Source organism: Catharus ustulatus, chromosome 5 (genome assembly GCF_009819885.2).
Source record: "Catharus ustulatus isolate bCatUst1 chromosome 5, bCatUst1.pri.v2, whole genome shotgun sequence".
Classification (NCBI taxonomy): Eukaryota; Metazoa; Chordata; class Aves; order Passeriformes; family Turdidae; genus Catharus; species Catharus ustulatus.
This window is the reverse complement of record NC_046225.1, coordinates 42,859,653-42,876,265: the sequence shown is the minus strand read 5'-3', so window position 1 is coordinate 42,876,265 and position 16,613 is coordinate 42,859,653. Positions and strand designations below refer to the sequence as shown.

The window sequence follows — 16,613 nt, the reverse complement described above, 5'->3', positions numbered from 1 at the left end:
TCTTTTGTAACTATGCTAGAATTGCTACAAAGCTAAGTTGTGGGAAAGCTGTCTTCTAATAATAAGAGAGTATTTATAAAATGGCAACTCCAGTGAGAGAGGAGTAGAATAAAGAGAGGACTTGAGCAAGATCCAGAGAAAGGGTTTTTTTCTATACCTTATTTTTAAAAATTATTTTAGATTTCTAGTAATTTCCTCAGAATATTATTCAGTTCCAGATATACATTTCTTTTCTTTTTTTTAACTTAGATATAAAAGGGGAAGAGGAACAGCCAGTTTGTTCCCTCAAAATGAAAAAAAATTATGCCTTCACTGGTAATTTTGTTTCTTGAGCATAAAGGATTCAAAAGACTAAACAAAAGTACTTTGTCAGCTGATCAAACATGAGCTTAGTTTATGAATGGTGTCTTTCTAATGCATACAATGAAATTATTTTACAGTGCAGATTATTGATTAATATTATTCTGGAATGCTTAAGCCTTTATCTTGATTGCTTGTTTGCTTTTGCTAATTAAGCAGTCTTTCAGGTAACAGAGTGTATATATTTCCCCAGTGGATTAAGTATTAAATACAGCTTTCTTCACTTATTCTCTGGGAGGTTTATTGTTGTTTAAAGCCTGTGAAATTTTATGTATTCTGCTAATCTGCCAAACCTGCAAATTCACACATTTCTGCAGCAGTTCCCTAACTGCATGCTTATTTTCATATATATTTGGCATATCTCACAGTGTGATATGTTGCATGTGCTTGCTCCCTTTGTCTGGGGCTGCTGTCTGTATTGTTTTGTGCTTCCAGATAGCGGTGGGTGTGCTCGCAAACGTGCTGCAATGTCTGTCACATTAACAGCTGTGAAGAGAGTTCAGAGTTCTCCAAACCTATTGGCCTCAGGTATAACCACTAACCACTGAGATACAACTTCTGGATGCTTTTTTTATAGTGTTCTGCATTCCTACCACATTACTTTGCAAGGAGGAGAAGGGTAGCACTATTTTCTATTAAACTGACAGATGTATTACTTCTACAATCCTGTTTAAAAAGTGGTCTTAATTTCTCTCTGCCTATGTTTAGTAGCCATTCATGAAAAAAATCAGGAATACTTAGAGGGAAAATGAATTATATTTGTAAATTAATAAATTAGTGAATTAATTTTGCCCTTGATATGTATTTTGGGTCTCACATCCCCTGTATTTTTTTCAAGATAACAAAGCATGAAAAAGATGTTTTGTTGATTACAAACTTTTAAGTGAAACTTGATTTTAAAACCTGTCTCAAGGAGAGGAATGGTAGTGTTGTAGTAAAATGATGTCAGAAGCCAGATTAACTTTAAAAAATCATTTATGGAGATTGTTTACCTAAAAATATTCATAACAATTAAAGCATATTAAATATTCATTAGACAGGCAGAACTGCTTCTTAACAATACTCCTGTCTGGTTGTTGCAAAATTAATTTGTTTGTAACACAAATTAATATTGGGTATTTCTCTTTCAGGGTCTGATTCTCAGTCTCTAGATTCAGGTAAATAAAACACTCTATTATTTATGTATCAGTGTAATACCATGTGGATGAATTACAATAATCTTCTATTTATTTGATTTCATTACGCCATATTTACTCATTCTTCAAGGAAAGCACCACTGAAATTGTAATCCTAATTATTAATAGTTAAGACCTCAAATTCAGGTCTCATTTGAAAGCAGTTTTTTCCTGTAACACAGAATATGTTGTCAGAAGAATGAATTGTGTGGGAAAAAACCAGACTGCTGATTTGCCACCTTTAGCTTTATCACTGTGTCACCATTCTGTGGTACTTGCTATTTCCTTTTTAGTGCCTTACTCAGGATTGCAAGTTCTGCCCACCTTCACTTAACAGCCTGCTCACATAACATGCTATTTTTCCCAGCCTCTTACAGTATTTTGTCTTCAACATCTCCCTCTATGTTTGGCCAACGCTTTGAGGGCATTCCAGGTCTGAGGATAGAGAAAAAAAAAAACATGGTTGGTTGGTTGGAAATAGAGGTGTCATTCAGATTTGGCAGTAAGATACACTATTGGAAAAACTAATTGGGTACTGCGGTGAAATTTTGTGAAACTGCCATGACCAGCTAACTTTACATGAGCTGAGATGTTTTTCAAAGTCCAACACAGCTGTGAAGTTCAAGAATGTAATCTGAAAGTGAAAACTCGAGCCTGATTTATACAGGGGCTGAAGCACCAGTATCTCAAAAGGACTCTCAAGATTAAAATCCATAGTCTGTGTGAAAATTGTGGGAAGATATCTAACTGCCCAATACCAGGACTGTTGTCAGTGCTTGAATTTTCTAAATTTAAAAGATGAATATTTTGTAGAGTGGCAGCTTTAGCCATGCTCTTATAAATTCCATGGTAAAACACCATCAGTCAGTGGTATAGTTTGTTTAGTAGCTCGGTTGCTATGTTGAGAGCAGTGTAGATGTACTAATCACACAAAAAAATTGTTTCATTTTCTTTTTTATTTACGGAAGCTTGGCGATCTTACAATAATGGAAGTAGAGAGACACTGAATGGAGACGCTAGCAGTTCATCTCTTTCAGCAAAAGGTTTTAGGAGTGTGCGGCCAAATCTACAGGATAAAAAATCTCCAACTCAGGTAAAACTGGACACACCACATTTAATGCTATGCCATTGCTGGGGGCAGTTATCACATATAGATGGGATACCTGTATGGAACATTGTCCTGATGTCTTGCAGGTAGTGTGAATCACTTGTTCATATGGGTCAGTACAGACTGCACAGATAAAGCATACTCCAGACAGGCTGTATGCCCCAGGTTAATTACCAGAAATTGCTTTCAATGAGCGAGACAGACAGCTAAATAAAACTAGGTCATACACAAGTAAAAGCTTTCTAGGAGTATTCCCAGACTTCAAAGAGTATTTATTAACAGTTTACACTTGGAAAAATGCACCATTTATCCAAATATCTGAGAATTAAAATGTATTAATTATAAGGTAGAAAACAGGCTTCTGCCTGTTTTACGGAACAATGTAATTAGAGCACACTAAAAATAGAAACAAACAACAACAATAAATCAAGAAAAAAACACACAATATAAACAAAAAGCCAACCTCACACTTGGAAACAGCTTTACCTGTCCAAAAAATATCAACGTACCAATTTTAATACTCTGTTAATTACTATTTTAATTCAAAAGTTCAAGAGGCTCTGTGTTTTATATATGTGTGTTGCCAGTGGATAATTGCTTGCTGTCTAAGATCATGGAGTACTTACATACCTGAATGCTTTCACAGCAATAATCGTTTTCCAGTGTAATAATTGTTTTTTAAAAGAAAACAAATGATTGTGGGCTCCCTTCTGATCCTTTCTGATCCCACTTTGGTCTGAGTAAATGGAACATCTGGCTTTTTAAACAGAAGTTGCACAGGAAGTGGTGGTGGGAGCCTGAACAATTTAGTTGCCCATTGAATTTAGCAATGTTGAGATGAAGCCCTTTAATTTGCTAGTTCCTTTATTTAAATATAAAATAAAACTGAGCTATATCTCCTACTAACATTTACTTTCTTTCTGTTTCTTCTTCAATGTTATTTTGCTGTTTGTGGATGCTTTTGGCAAATAAGGCACCTCTGCCACCTCCTAGAAAAGAAAGCTTTCGGAAAGCAAGAGTAACTAATCACGAGAACGAAATTAATCTCCAGGCAGTAACTGCTGGTCCAGCTAAACACCACCCCACAGATACTGTCTATTACACTAGTGAGACGTCTGTTCAGGAGACAATGAATTCTCAAATATCTAACACAAGTGTCTCCTATGCACAAAAAATCATTAAACCACTGACCTCAGTCTCCAGTGCAGACACAAGCACAGTAGCTGGCGTTAGCACTACTCTCCATCAAGGCCAAAGGCAGCAGTCTCAAAAACGTAAGATATCTACCCTGAAATTAACCCGGACACGTGACCCAGCAAGTAGCATTCCTTGTCATTCACAGCAACAGCTCAAGCCTGTTGAAGAGCCAGTATTTTCACAAAGGTCTGTGTCACCTGCCTGTAACCCCATGCCTGAGATACACACAGCTTCTCTTTCCGTTCAAATAGTTCCCACCCCTGACAATAAAGCAGAGCCTGAAATCCAAGATCATCCACCTAGTATTTCTCCAGACACTTCAAAGATGTCTTCAAAGGATTTGGGACAAAAGTCTACAGTTCCTTCTTCACAGGCTGCAGAATGCCATGTGGTATATTTAATTTTTCCATCTTTTATTTTAGATCTTCATGAATCACTTAATAACCATCTGTTTAGTTATACTTACATTACCAAAGTTAGATCTTGTTTTTTCTGGGTAAAACTACCTGTCACATGGATCAAAACAGAAATGAAGAAAAACTGAAAGTTTTGGAAGGTCATTGAAAAAAAAAATTTTAGCTGACATAGAAAGCAGGCTTCCTTGTTGCTCTTTGAGCACTTTAAGGAGTGCAAATGCACCATAGGAAATGCGTGTGCTGTGGGTGATGCATCTGCTCAAGTGTCTCTTCCTGGAGAGGATTACATTAGAGGGTTATGCAGCCATTGATGCTGGAAAGATCAAGTATGGATAGTAAGGTTAGGTTGGATTGGGTTGGGGAGAGCTTAAATGCAGCTCTGCCAGTTTTCTAGGGTCACCAAAAGTACATTTTATCAGTCAGTGCTTTCTGCAAGGCTGGACACTCCCGTCTCCTAGGCGTCCTGTGCAACAGAGCTTTTTTAAGAAAATGGGCTGGTAAATTCTTTATCAACAACCTCCGTATGAAACAACACAAAGCACTGAGCTTCTAGGTCCCTCTGTTTCCCCTATACCTTATGCCTACTGAAATGAAAATGAAAATTCTTTAACTATACTGATCTCACCTAGGAGAAACAGAAGTATCAGACACACAGTGTAGGACCAGAGGAGTCTGAGCAGTGTTTGTCACCATTCAGAAGCTCACTGAGTCAAATAAAATAAGCCTGGGCACAAGAAAGCGACAGTGAATACATACTAGGCAAAAGGAGAGCTCTGAATAGACTTTGTAATTTCTACTCTGATTTACCTAGTCACATTAGGATTTTTCTATTTAAAATATAATTATTGTAGTATATCTACCAAAATATCTGTGTTTGAAATGGATGTACAGATTGCTCTAGGTCTAGGCCTCAAAGCTTTGTCTGCCTCAAAGATTTGTCTGAGTGAAAATCCCATCATGGCATATTTGTGTTCATCTAGTTCTGCTGGAATCATTGAGGCTACTCTGAAGTAAATACAGCACTATCTTTAAAAGTCCTTTGACAGCCCTGTTGTCAACAGTAGTAACACATCTGCTTTTCCAGATTCATTCAGAGCATCACATTCAACCATTCTACTCTGGTAGACATAAGTATCTGCATTAAAAACAGGATAGTTTTAAAGTTGAAATATGTCTGTCTCCCCCTTCAAATCCCAAGTAAAATTTTTCATCAGAACAAAGCTCTGTGAAATTATATGGTAACAATCTGCAGTGCTCCTTTTGAATTCTTTCCACTAAAAATTAGGAGTACAGAAGGATTAATCACATTTTTCCTTCTCATTCTAGACACAAAACTGTCATCTTAAATCCTTCATTTAAGCTACACAAAATTTAGAACGTTTTGAGAAAAACAAGTTGCTTTCCCCTTTTAGAAGAGCCAGTCTACTACTCAGTGATTTTTGTCAGGTAAGATAAGTCAGTTCAAGCAAGAGCCACAGTAAAGAACCCATGTCAGAAACAGTAAGGAAAGCTGAGCAACAGCTTTTTCTGGTAGATAGGCTAGATATGAAGACATTGCAAGTTAAATGTGGGCATCAAAGAATACTGTCAAACAGCAGAGCAGGTGTAGGGGTGAAGGTGTGGCCAATACAACTTTTGCATCTGTTATCTTTTCACCTAAAAATAGTTGTTCAGCCTGTTAGAATATGATGCATTATATATGGGGAGATAAATCTCTCAAACAGAAAGTATGATCGCTAACAAGGATTAGGGGAAATACCTTTTTATGATCAACAATAATACTCAAAGACTAATCAGAAGAACCAAAAATAATTCATCTTCTAGCTGCTTTTTTAGAATTTTTAAAGTCAAAACATGCCTTGCATTTTCTTTTTAATTTAGAATCTTGTTTAGTTTCACTTTGAGTTGAAAAAATCAGAAAAGTATCTGTGACTTATTTGGCAGTTCTGCACTTAGTTTTCTGCCTTCTCCTTGGTTTCAGTATGTAGGAAGCACTATCAGAAATTTGGCCACAGGGTTGCTTTGAATAAAATGAGAACAAGTTCAGTTGATCATTATGGCATGTAGCCATCTTTTCAAGCTGTACCCCTTTATGGATCTCCTATGTGCAAAATTCAGCTGGTGTTTTCTGTGATGTTCAACTTTGAAATCAATTCTAATGAAGGGGTGTATTTGGCATCACAACTAAGTCATGGAGCCAGTGGGTTTTGTTAAAATACATACGTAAAAGTAGAGTACAAATCAGCATGTGAGATGGTGTAAAATTCTGCATCAGGTGAGTTCCCAAAAATGAAGATGCCATGAGTTAAAATTAGAAATAAAGGCTGCAGCTATATATGTTTAAAAATATTTATTTTCTGACTCAGATCTCAGTTTAAAACCTTGAAACTATTCTAGCTAATGCCAAATATTATGGTCCTTTTAGTGCTATATATCACAGTATTTGCAAAGTTCACAATTTCTCTCATACAGAAAATTAACTTTCAGTATACTATGCAGGATAGTATTTTCATTTTTAAAATTGTTTCATATCTGCAAGCTCTACAAGAGTTTGTATAGGAGATAAAATACTTTTGTACACACAGCTAATAGGCTGTATGTCAAGCTCTGTCCTCAAAGGATGCTCTCAAACTGTAAATTAGGCCTGCCAGCAATGTTTAAAGCTACCAGAGAAACTCTCAAAAAAAAATACACACAGAAAGGTGCAGTTCTCCCTCTGCATCTGGGTTTATGTATGTGAAGGAAAATGAGGTAAGATCAGGTAATCATACTTCTTAAGACATAGTAAAGAAGGAATACTGTGCATGTGGATGTGTCTGTGTCTAGCCAACATGTACAACTGTATTATGTCACAAAGTATGGAAATACACAGCCCAGAGGGAGCTTGTGTGGTCCAAGTTAATGTATCTTGCTAAGTTTGTGCTCCTATTTGCACATAATTTCAGTGCTTATCTGTTGAAACTTAAGGAGCAAGCAGAAGTGTGCTATGACTCACCAAGTGACATTCTGTAAACAGTCCTACTCAGAGAAAGGTTGAACCCCTTAAAAGTGTATATGAAAGTAGAAGCATTGAGGTTACTCAGTATTAGGGGTTTTTACATTATTACAGTCTCTAGAGATGCTGCTTCTTTGTACCATACTGCAGATACAGGAGAAATAACTGTATCAATTTCAACAGAGAAATTTGTATTTGTTAGTATGAAACCAATGGACATAAATTTTCTTCTCCGAGTTTCTTATAAGAAGACGTTATAAACTGATGAAGAATTCTGAACTGCATCTGCAGAATAATCACCTGATATGTTTTTAATTCTTTTGTTCCTGGGTCCCTCAGTGTCCTATTGTTCTAACTATCACTCTCTCAAACTGAGGTTGCAAAGCATTTGTTTTGTTATTTGAATTCCTCAAATGAGTTGAACACTTGGTTTAGTCCTGATGTCCTAGAGAAGTAAAACATCTATAGCAAAAAGAAAGTGTTTCTTTTAACAATCTTATAGCTGTAGAAATGTGCATCAAAAAAAATAAACCTGGAATTTAAAAAAAAAAAATCTAAATCAATTCATCTAGTACATTTCTGAGTTTTAGGTATTGACCTATAATATGATAGTGATAGGGAAAAAAGAGAAAATTGGTTCCAGCATTCTGGGGACAGATGTGAAGCAAAGAAAATTGAGCATGTATTTTTTATTTTAAGTTCTGCACCACGAGTATTGCTTTAGACAAGGGCTGAACCCCACCTCCTTTTACTGAGTTTAGAATAAGAGGGGTAGGTATGAAAATGGGCATTGGAATATAATTTGCAGCATTAGTTTGGACATTCTGAAATCAGTTTTTAATAATTAAAAATAGAGGTATTTTTACCCATTTATGCAAATGTATGGGTGTCATTTGATTGATCACTAAACTCTGCTATGTATTAACACAATGAATTTATTGACTTATCTCTGAGTCTCCTATCTGTGTCTTGACTGTTGAAGCAAGGCCAGCACTCTGGTGTCGTTAGTAATCTCACACCACTCCCCACATATCTTGCATTAAAATAATAGATGACTGATTTTGAAAGCCATACTAGGGCCACCTGTCTATATGAATTGGATACCAACTGTGTTCTTCAGGCTGACATTTTAGTATTTGATGGAAGAGAAGCATTTCAAAGGACCAGCAGAAAGGCTGCTCTTCAGACCTCCAACTCACATCAAGACTGATGACATTTATCTCTCTATCTCTCAAGTGTTGCTCCACAACCCAAGACAGCCACATAGTCTAGCTAGTTTTTCATTAATCTAATTAATTAAGTACTTGTTTGGCATTTAATCTGCCTGATTTCTGCTAGCATTTCTTGTGCTATATCAGTAACAAACCTAATCTGAAGCATGCTGGATGGAACCAGTATTAAAAGTTTTCTGGAATGCATTCAGCCTTGCCTTTCTCATATTTTTCACAGTGAAAATATAAGAAAATATGAATTCATATATGAGGTCGCATGCACAGTGAAATATATGGAATAGTAGTAGCCTGTTGTATGTGTTTGAGATTACCAGCATTCCATGTTTTTTAAGTGTTGTAAATCAGCTTTCAAAAACAATGCTCTTTTAAATCACAATTTCAGCCACTCTTTTCCAGAGAGATGATTATACATACAAAATTATTCTAGAGCCAGACAGAATAAAAGTTCTACTCTACAAAGCCAAGAAGCTTCATGTTGGGTATCAGTATCTAGAATTGCTGCATTCCTTCTGTTTGTGTTGTAAGAATAATAACTTTATATTGTTTTTGAGAATTTGGCTTGATGAAATCAGCTATTATTTGCCAAACACAATGAATTAAATTCTTTAAAATCTCAGTTTCATTAGCTCTCTGGATGCACCCTGAATATCTGTCCTTGTGTTGTCCATCCCTTCTTTTCTCTAGCATGCAAGAAATCTCAGTTCAGAGCTAGAAGGCTTACTAGATTTCTCAACTCCCCAAATTTTCCTGTTATTTTAATGATGTAGAGATTAATTTATATATTTTGGCTCAGTCATATGTAAGTTTTCTTGTGGGGATGCTGAGAGGACAAGTGGTCTCAAGAACTTCAGAGCTTCTTTTTGGCTCTGCCTCATAATTGCAGCATGATCTCCTGGTTCCTGTCTTTTGCTGGAGAACTTGATAGGATGATCTGATGACATAGATGATGAAAATCATCATGAATGATCATTCTGTCTTCCCTTTATGTACCTTTGAGGTGAAATTACAGTTTCTTATGTGTGTATATAAATGCACACATCTTAAATCCCTGATACATTATGCTGTATAATCATCCTAATTTTTCATGGCATTATTTTTAATAGTATTCCATTGTTCTTTTGAAGTTTCCATTGTTAAAATAGTTCTCTGTGAAAATACTATGTCCTTTTGCAATCATACACTCAGTTATTGATTATTTTAATTAAGAGCTAATCTGTTCATATTTTCTCTATCAAGAGATTAAGTTGGGGTGTGTTCAATTGTATATTTGAAACACTGCTGTGAATAAGATTTGGATTTTAAGTTGTTTGACTGATTTTCTTCACTGTTTTAACTACAGATTTTAACAACAGCTTTTACCTATTTTTGTGTACCCTAGAGATCCAGCGATGCCAAAGATTTATTTTGAATCAATTGGAACAGTTAATATATATCTGTTCACACATGTAAGATTCTTTTCTGCAATGCTTATTCATAGGGATGGTCCCATTGACCTCAGTAAGGTTATTTGTGTAAATTCTAGTTGATCTCAACAAGAATTATGCAACTGGAACCCCAGTGACCTCTTGTAAGTAGCATAATCTGGGTTGTGTTCCAAGTCTTCCATAAGGGCTTTAGAAGATATTTTCAGATTTTGGATTAAAATGCCAAAATGGCATTTTAATCTGATGGCTTGAAACATTTTTTGAATGATTAAAGACATCTGCCTAGTCTCAGCATAGGCAATAACTATATTACTGATAACCATGTGATATGTATGACTGAATGTTGCTTTTTAAAGTAGTATTTACTACATATAGTATCTTACTGCCCTTTGTTTTACATAAATTTAAAATCCCAAACACTCTTTCCCAGTAGCTATTCCAGATGTCCTAACAGTGAAACGATTAGTGCTGAAGTAGGCAGTATTTTGAATACTTAGGAATTGATGGAAAGCTTGTGGTTAATAGGCAGTATAGAAGGATTTGTGCAGCTGTTTAACAAGTATTAGATGCCAACATGCTTTAGTTCAAAAAGAAGCTGCAGATGCAAAAAGCCAGTTGCAGGACTAGTTTAAACTGAGTGCCCTATGACTGATTTGAAATGGCAGAACATAAAAATGTCCCTGTACATTGTGTGGCAGTTTTCAGAAGCACTCTCATGAGACTGTTCCCTTCTACTTTTAAGGAACTGTGCTGAATCCAAACAACTGGCATATTTTGTTTCAGCATGTCCTGTTCTTGTGCTCCCAGTCTTTGTTCCCCAGGTTTATACCAGTTACCATAACAATCCTTATGTCCTCTAATGTTGAAAAGACTTCTATGCATACACCTTATAGAGTAGGTTGACAGGGTGCTTCCAGGGTGCTTGGAAATTCTAAGGTTATCCAAATATTTTCATTAGAGAGGCAGTGGAGAAGATGTATTCAGTCACAAGAGGCAAAAAATTCCACCACCAATTACTTGAAGATCATATGAACTTTCAATAATAGTGTTTCTCTATAGCTCGCAGTCCTGCTCATCTTTATATTACAGTTAATTTCAAAGTCATACCTGTCCTTGACCAAAAAAAGTGTAACATTTAACAAGATCAGACTTACAGATCCATTTTTGCTTTGAAAACTACATATACATGACATTTCTAGCCTCATATTTATGTGAATAGTGTGAACCCTCTCAATGCACAATGGAGATCACTAATATATGCAGTACATTATGAATATTCATCCTCAGCACACTATAGTTTCTGGCATTGCTTCCACTAGTATTTTATGCAGTCATTTCTTTCATGTTGTCCTACTCTAATATAGAGCATGGTTGATTTACTTCCTAATCTTTGTGAATGTGAACTTCCTCGGGTGGCTGAAAATCTTACACTTCTGTAATTCCCCTACACCCAGCAAGAGGCAAAGGGAAAAGTTCTTTATTCACTAAGTAATCTGTTTCTTTTCTTATTTTTTTTCCTCAAATCTCAGCTTGGAAACCAGAAAGTAACTGCCCCTGTGATGGAGGTAAATGCTTCACAGACACACAGACAAACAGCAACAGAAGCTTCTCCACTGCCTCTTCCTTCTCCTGTGGTACCAGTTAACAGATCCTCTTTCTCACCAGACAGTGGCACCCATCTAGTACCATATTCTTTGCCAGCGCTTGATGATTTTTTGCCTTCACGCTTTACTAGAGCCCCAGCCCTGTCCCAGTTGCCCTACAAATGCCCGTTCCTAGATCCCAGCAGTGTTACCCACAGGAACGAAGCAGCCTCTGTGAGCACAGACTCTGCCATGAGCGAGTGCTCCTCCCGCACAGTGAGTGAGTCCTCCACAGCCATCCTAGATGAGCTGCAGACTTATAGCTATGATACCACTGACTGCTCTGAAACACCTTCCCCAACCTTGAGCCAGATGTCTGCTGTGTCAGATGGCACCACCTTAACCAACACTGCCGCCACTTCTCATGTAATTATGCTTCCTTTTTTCCTCCTCCATTTTGTTCAAACAGGTTGTCAAAGGGGAACAGAATTCGACCTTGTCTGTAATCCCATTACACAGACAAGTATTTTGTTAGTAATTTTCCATGGTCACAGTCTGACAGTGTTTTGTAACAGTTGCTTTAAAAAAAAAAAAATCATTGACGTAACAAATTTGGGAGTAGGAAATGATTGTCGCACAGTTGTGTGGTCAGTTAAGGTGTATCAAACACTTAAAAGAAAATAAATTCAAGCGATACTTGTTCCAAATGTATTTAAAAGCAAGCATTCCATGGAGTTTGAAGAGATTTGTTTGAAATATTGTTGACAGTTTACAGGTTTTTGGAGTCTGGACTACCATCATTTTTGATTTACACTGAGATGCAGATTTCAATAATGAAATTTGTGAATTCATAGTAAATGTTGGCAGTATTTAATGCAACTTTTCTCCCCAGCCATGAAGACTGACTGCACAAAACTGGTTTTCTCTCCTCTAATTAACCTTTTCCTCTCCTAAACACAGGTTCTTATAGGGCTGAAGTGTATAAATAATGTTGAATTATTCAAGTTTCCTGCTACTTTTCTCTTGGTTAAGTCAAGGGGAAAACCAGTATGCAGTTAGACACTTTATACATACATTCACTTTTCTGTAGCTTAGCATACTCATATATGGGGAGAAACAAGGTATGGAATCTGGGTCAAACCCAGATCACTTCTGATTTCTTTTGAGATTATCCACATGATTAAAATGAGTCAGAACAAAGCCTTCATTTAAATTGAACAATTCATTGCTGAATTGCAAAACAGAGAGATGTTCTGAATCCAAAGTTTTACTGGGTCACAGCAGTGTTCAAACTTTGTTCAGATACTTTAGCATACTACTGTATGCTCTCAGATTTCCAAGCCTGAAAAGAACAAATGGTTTTGGGGGTTTTTTTTTAAGTTTTGTGTCTAATTTATTAAAATTATTTTGAGCCCAACCTTGCACATAGTCACCTGGAAAGCCAATGATGGGTTGTCATTGTTCTGAATGCTGCTAAAAATTAATACTAATAGCAGGCATGTAAAAGTGTAAAAGCTGTAATTCTTAACTTCTGTAACACAGCTTGAAAAGCTTTTTTTTTTTTTTTTTTTTTTTTAGAATAGTTACTATGAATCTGCATATAACACAGTACTTGTAGCCAAGGATACCATAATCAGTGTAGACTGGTCTGACAGAAGTCACTACACGACCATTTACTAGCTATGGGAAGCACGGAATATTTATATTTTCTTGTAGCTTACTTCTAAAATTGTCAGCTAACTGTATTTGTTTTCTTTGGACACCATTTTTTGCAAGCTAAAGTGAACAGTTGGTCGTTCTTTCCTTTTTTGGGTTAGTCTCCCATCAGAAGGCTATGTAATAGTCAAGTCTGACCACCACTTTCTCTTTTAGACATGGCAGGGATGAGCTTAATGTTTGTTCACCATTGATGGACAAAGCAAAATGAAGAGACACTCACCCAAGGGCAGAAATCCCCAAGCAGTCCTAAGCGCCCCACAGAAATTAAACTGCTGGCAAAACTCAATTCTGCAGTATGGAAAAGTCATCATCTCCCACTCTCTGTATGGAAGGGCCAGTTGGCTAAAAATGTACTCGTGAAATGACAAAATTAAGGGGAAGCTGGTGGCACACGCACGTGTTTTTAGTGGCTCTAATCTTGGAATGATCTTCATTCTCAGATGCTGTTGATTTTATAGGTGAAAACTACTGGGAGAATGATAAAAGTAATATAGGATTAGGCCACACACCACTCTACCTACATAAGATATAACCATGCCTTAAAGAATTTATGTCTACATTGGGAATGTTCATTTATTTTTGAGTTTTTTAATGAGACTAGAAAAAAAGTTGTAAGAAAACTTCTAAGAAGAAGCAGCAGAATCAGGAAGAGCTGAGTCAACAAAATTGACAAATATTTGAGGTAAAAGGCAGAGCTAAAGGTAAAACTGGTCAATTTTCTTTACCTTTAGTCACAGATTACAAATTCTGTGAAAACCTGAAGTATGAGATTTGTGATTCTTATTTGGGCCTATGCTTAGAATCGGAGTTAAAAATAGAGAACAACTGGATTTGGAAACTATTTTTTCTGATTATATTCCAATTATGAACATTTTCCCTATAAAAATTTCTGTGGGTTCTTCTTTTTATCTAGTTTGAAATTGTGGAATCTAATGGAAACTTGGAAATGGAAGTAGACATCAGATTTTTGCTTTTTCCCAAGTTCCATGACTGTCTTGAGCTTCAGTTGATTCTGAGTATTTTAACCTTATTCAGTGTCTTGAGATCAGGTGTGTGCTGTGCAGCATCCTTGCAAAGAACTGCTCCGACAACCATAATGGGACCTCTTCTCCCTGTCTCAGCAGAGAGAAAGTTAGAAAGCAGTTCCAGTCCCAGATGGATGCCTTCTTGTGTTCTGATCCAGAAATCAAGAGAGATACTCTTTCTGATGCCCAGGAAAATTAGAGGAATTTTAAACCTGATGCCTTGTAGGAATTTTTACAAGATCTTGATTATCTTGCTGTAATAGTAGGTGGCTCTACTTGCAGTGGAGGACAGGTCAAGTGTACTCAAGAAAAAAAATAGAAGAGGTTGCTAGGGAATGCAACATCATGAAACAATATTGTTTTCCACTAAATTGGAAAATAGGTGCATTTTTGTTGAATAAGGTTTTTTTTCCATATTGTTTTCTTTTCCCACAAGGTGACCTAGGAAAGCACAATATCTATTCATGAATAGTATCTTAAAGGATTTCATTTCCTTATAAAATCTGGGAATAAACTCTGTGACCTGGACCTAAAGTATAACATTCTGAGATTGAAATGTCAGTAACTACCAAATGATTCCAAGGGAAGAAAAGGCCTTTGAAACGTCATAACTTTGAAACTATCTTTTACAGCTAACCCTGTAAACTGCAAGATGCATCAGATGAACAAATTAAATAGCCACCTTCACAGACAATTTTCTGAAAGAGAAAATAATTAGAAACTAAGAAATTATAGCTGAGCTGCGATCCTCTCTAAGACCTTCAGAAGCAAAACTAAAAATGTCATATATGAACATGCCACGTAGACATTTATGACTGATGTCCTTCAACTACTTGTGTCCTGTTTTCATGGTATTTTGTACTACTTAGTATAAGTGCCTTACTGTTTAACTGAGCTATTGGGTAAAGTCCTTCTCAGAAATATCTCAGTTTTTTATCACAGAAATTTATAGGAGGAATCTTTCCAGTCTCCAAAGAACTCACACCAATTCTGCTCTGAGAAACAAAAGACACAGTAAATGAATAGGAAGATATAAGGCTTTTCACATAATTGCACCCTGCCTTCCTAGAAACAAGCTTTCCCACAAAGACAATATGAGGAAAAGAAAATGGGTAAACACCTGAAGTAGAGGAGAGGTGGCTGTCCTCATCTTGCAACTTTATCTGAAAACAGGCCTTCATACTATTTGAAATGCTGTCTTTGAGTTATGTAGCTTTTCTATTCTTATAGCTCCAAAGCTTTTTTTTTTTTTTTTTTTTTTTTTTTTTTTTTTGAGGAGAGGATCATGTAAGAAAAGCCAACTTATTTTTGGTTCTAGAGTTTACTAAGAGAGGAGATGTTTAAACACAAAACTTTCAATGGAGACATCACCGCAAGAAGAAACTTTTCAGCTCACATCTGAAAACAGGCATCCTTAAAATGAGGAGCCCCTGAATGCATCTAGAAATTCACATGATATCTGCATAGAACCCAGAATTGTTTTTCTCTCTTAGTTATGGGAGGCCAAGATGTTAAAGATTTCAAATCAATTCAGTAATCTCAGAAATACAAATGCATACAGAAGGTCATGAATCATTTAATTTTTATTTGTAAAAATAATATGCATTTTAATATGTTTTTATTTGTGCATTGCTGCTTCACATCTCCTGTTTACATCTGCAGTGTTTTAGTTCATTTGCTATATAAAACTGAGCAAAGTTTGTAGTTCCAACTCAGATTTAAAGAAGAGTTCTCCATTAAAGCAGATGTTGCAGAGAGCTTCCCTTGCTCTTCTGCTGAAATATTCACTATGGTCTTACTTCATTCAATGCTTTCTCAGTATCTCAGTTTTTATTCTTTCAATACTCCTCGTAAAAGTCATACAGCCCCAGTGCAGGGATTCTAAACCTGGGGGCAGCTTTCTCTTGTGAAGTACCTCTAGTGACTAAAGCCTAAATGGCTTTAGGTTCTTGCTGCTTAATTGCCAGTTTGCTTAGCTCTCACATTTTTTTTATTTTGTTCTGTCATTTTGTGGTTGTGGGTTGTTGGTTTTTTAATTGGTGCTATTTATTTTTATTGTGATAGATTACATATCAGCATCCCACTGTCACTCCAGCTGGCTTCGATTTTTTAAAGAAATTTTTGTCACTCTTTTCAGATAGTCCTAATGAGACTTTTCCCTTCAGTCTGCACAGAAGTTCCCATTAATATCCATAGTGCCTGAGCATGTGTACCAAGGGAATATGTCTCCTGGTGTGAGGGATGTGTGGCAGACAGCCTTTGTCACAGTATTAGGAGCTTTTGCTGCCATCCGCATTTTATATTGTTGTCAGACATTTGGAAACCTTGTTTGTGCCATCTTCATTGCCTTGACCGTGATCTCTCTGTCACCTTCCCATG

The 16,613-nt window shown here is 36.4% G+C and overlaps 1 protein-coding gene across 23 annotated transcripts in view; it reads left to right on the top strand.

Moving 5' to 3' along the window:
- The window catches only part of SORBS2 (sorbin and SH3 domain containing 2), a 154,553-nt gene that overhangs the window by 76,899 nt on the left and 61,041 nt on the right, over positions 1-16,613 (top strand). For 14 of the 23 annotated variants that reach the window (XM_042779295.1, XM_042779304.1, XM_042779303.1 and 11 more), the window contains 5 exons: positions 796-888; positions 1,491-1,517; positions 2,504-2,628; positions 3,617-4,231; positions 11,437-11,916. In XM_042779295.1, the coding sequence (XP_042635229.1) occupies positions 796-888; positions 1,491-1,517; positions 2,504-2,628; positions 3,617-4,231; positions 11,437-11,916 (1,340 nt within the window). The remainder of the gene's footprint in view (positions 1-795; positions 889-1,490; positions 1,518-2,503; positions 2,629-3,616; positions 4,232-11,436; positions 11,917-16,613) is intronic. The other 9 variants (XM_033060949.2, XM_033060953.2, XM_033060951.2 and 6 more) reach the window with 5 other exon arrangements.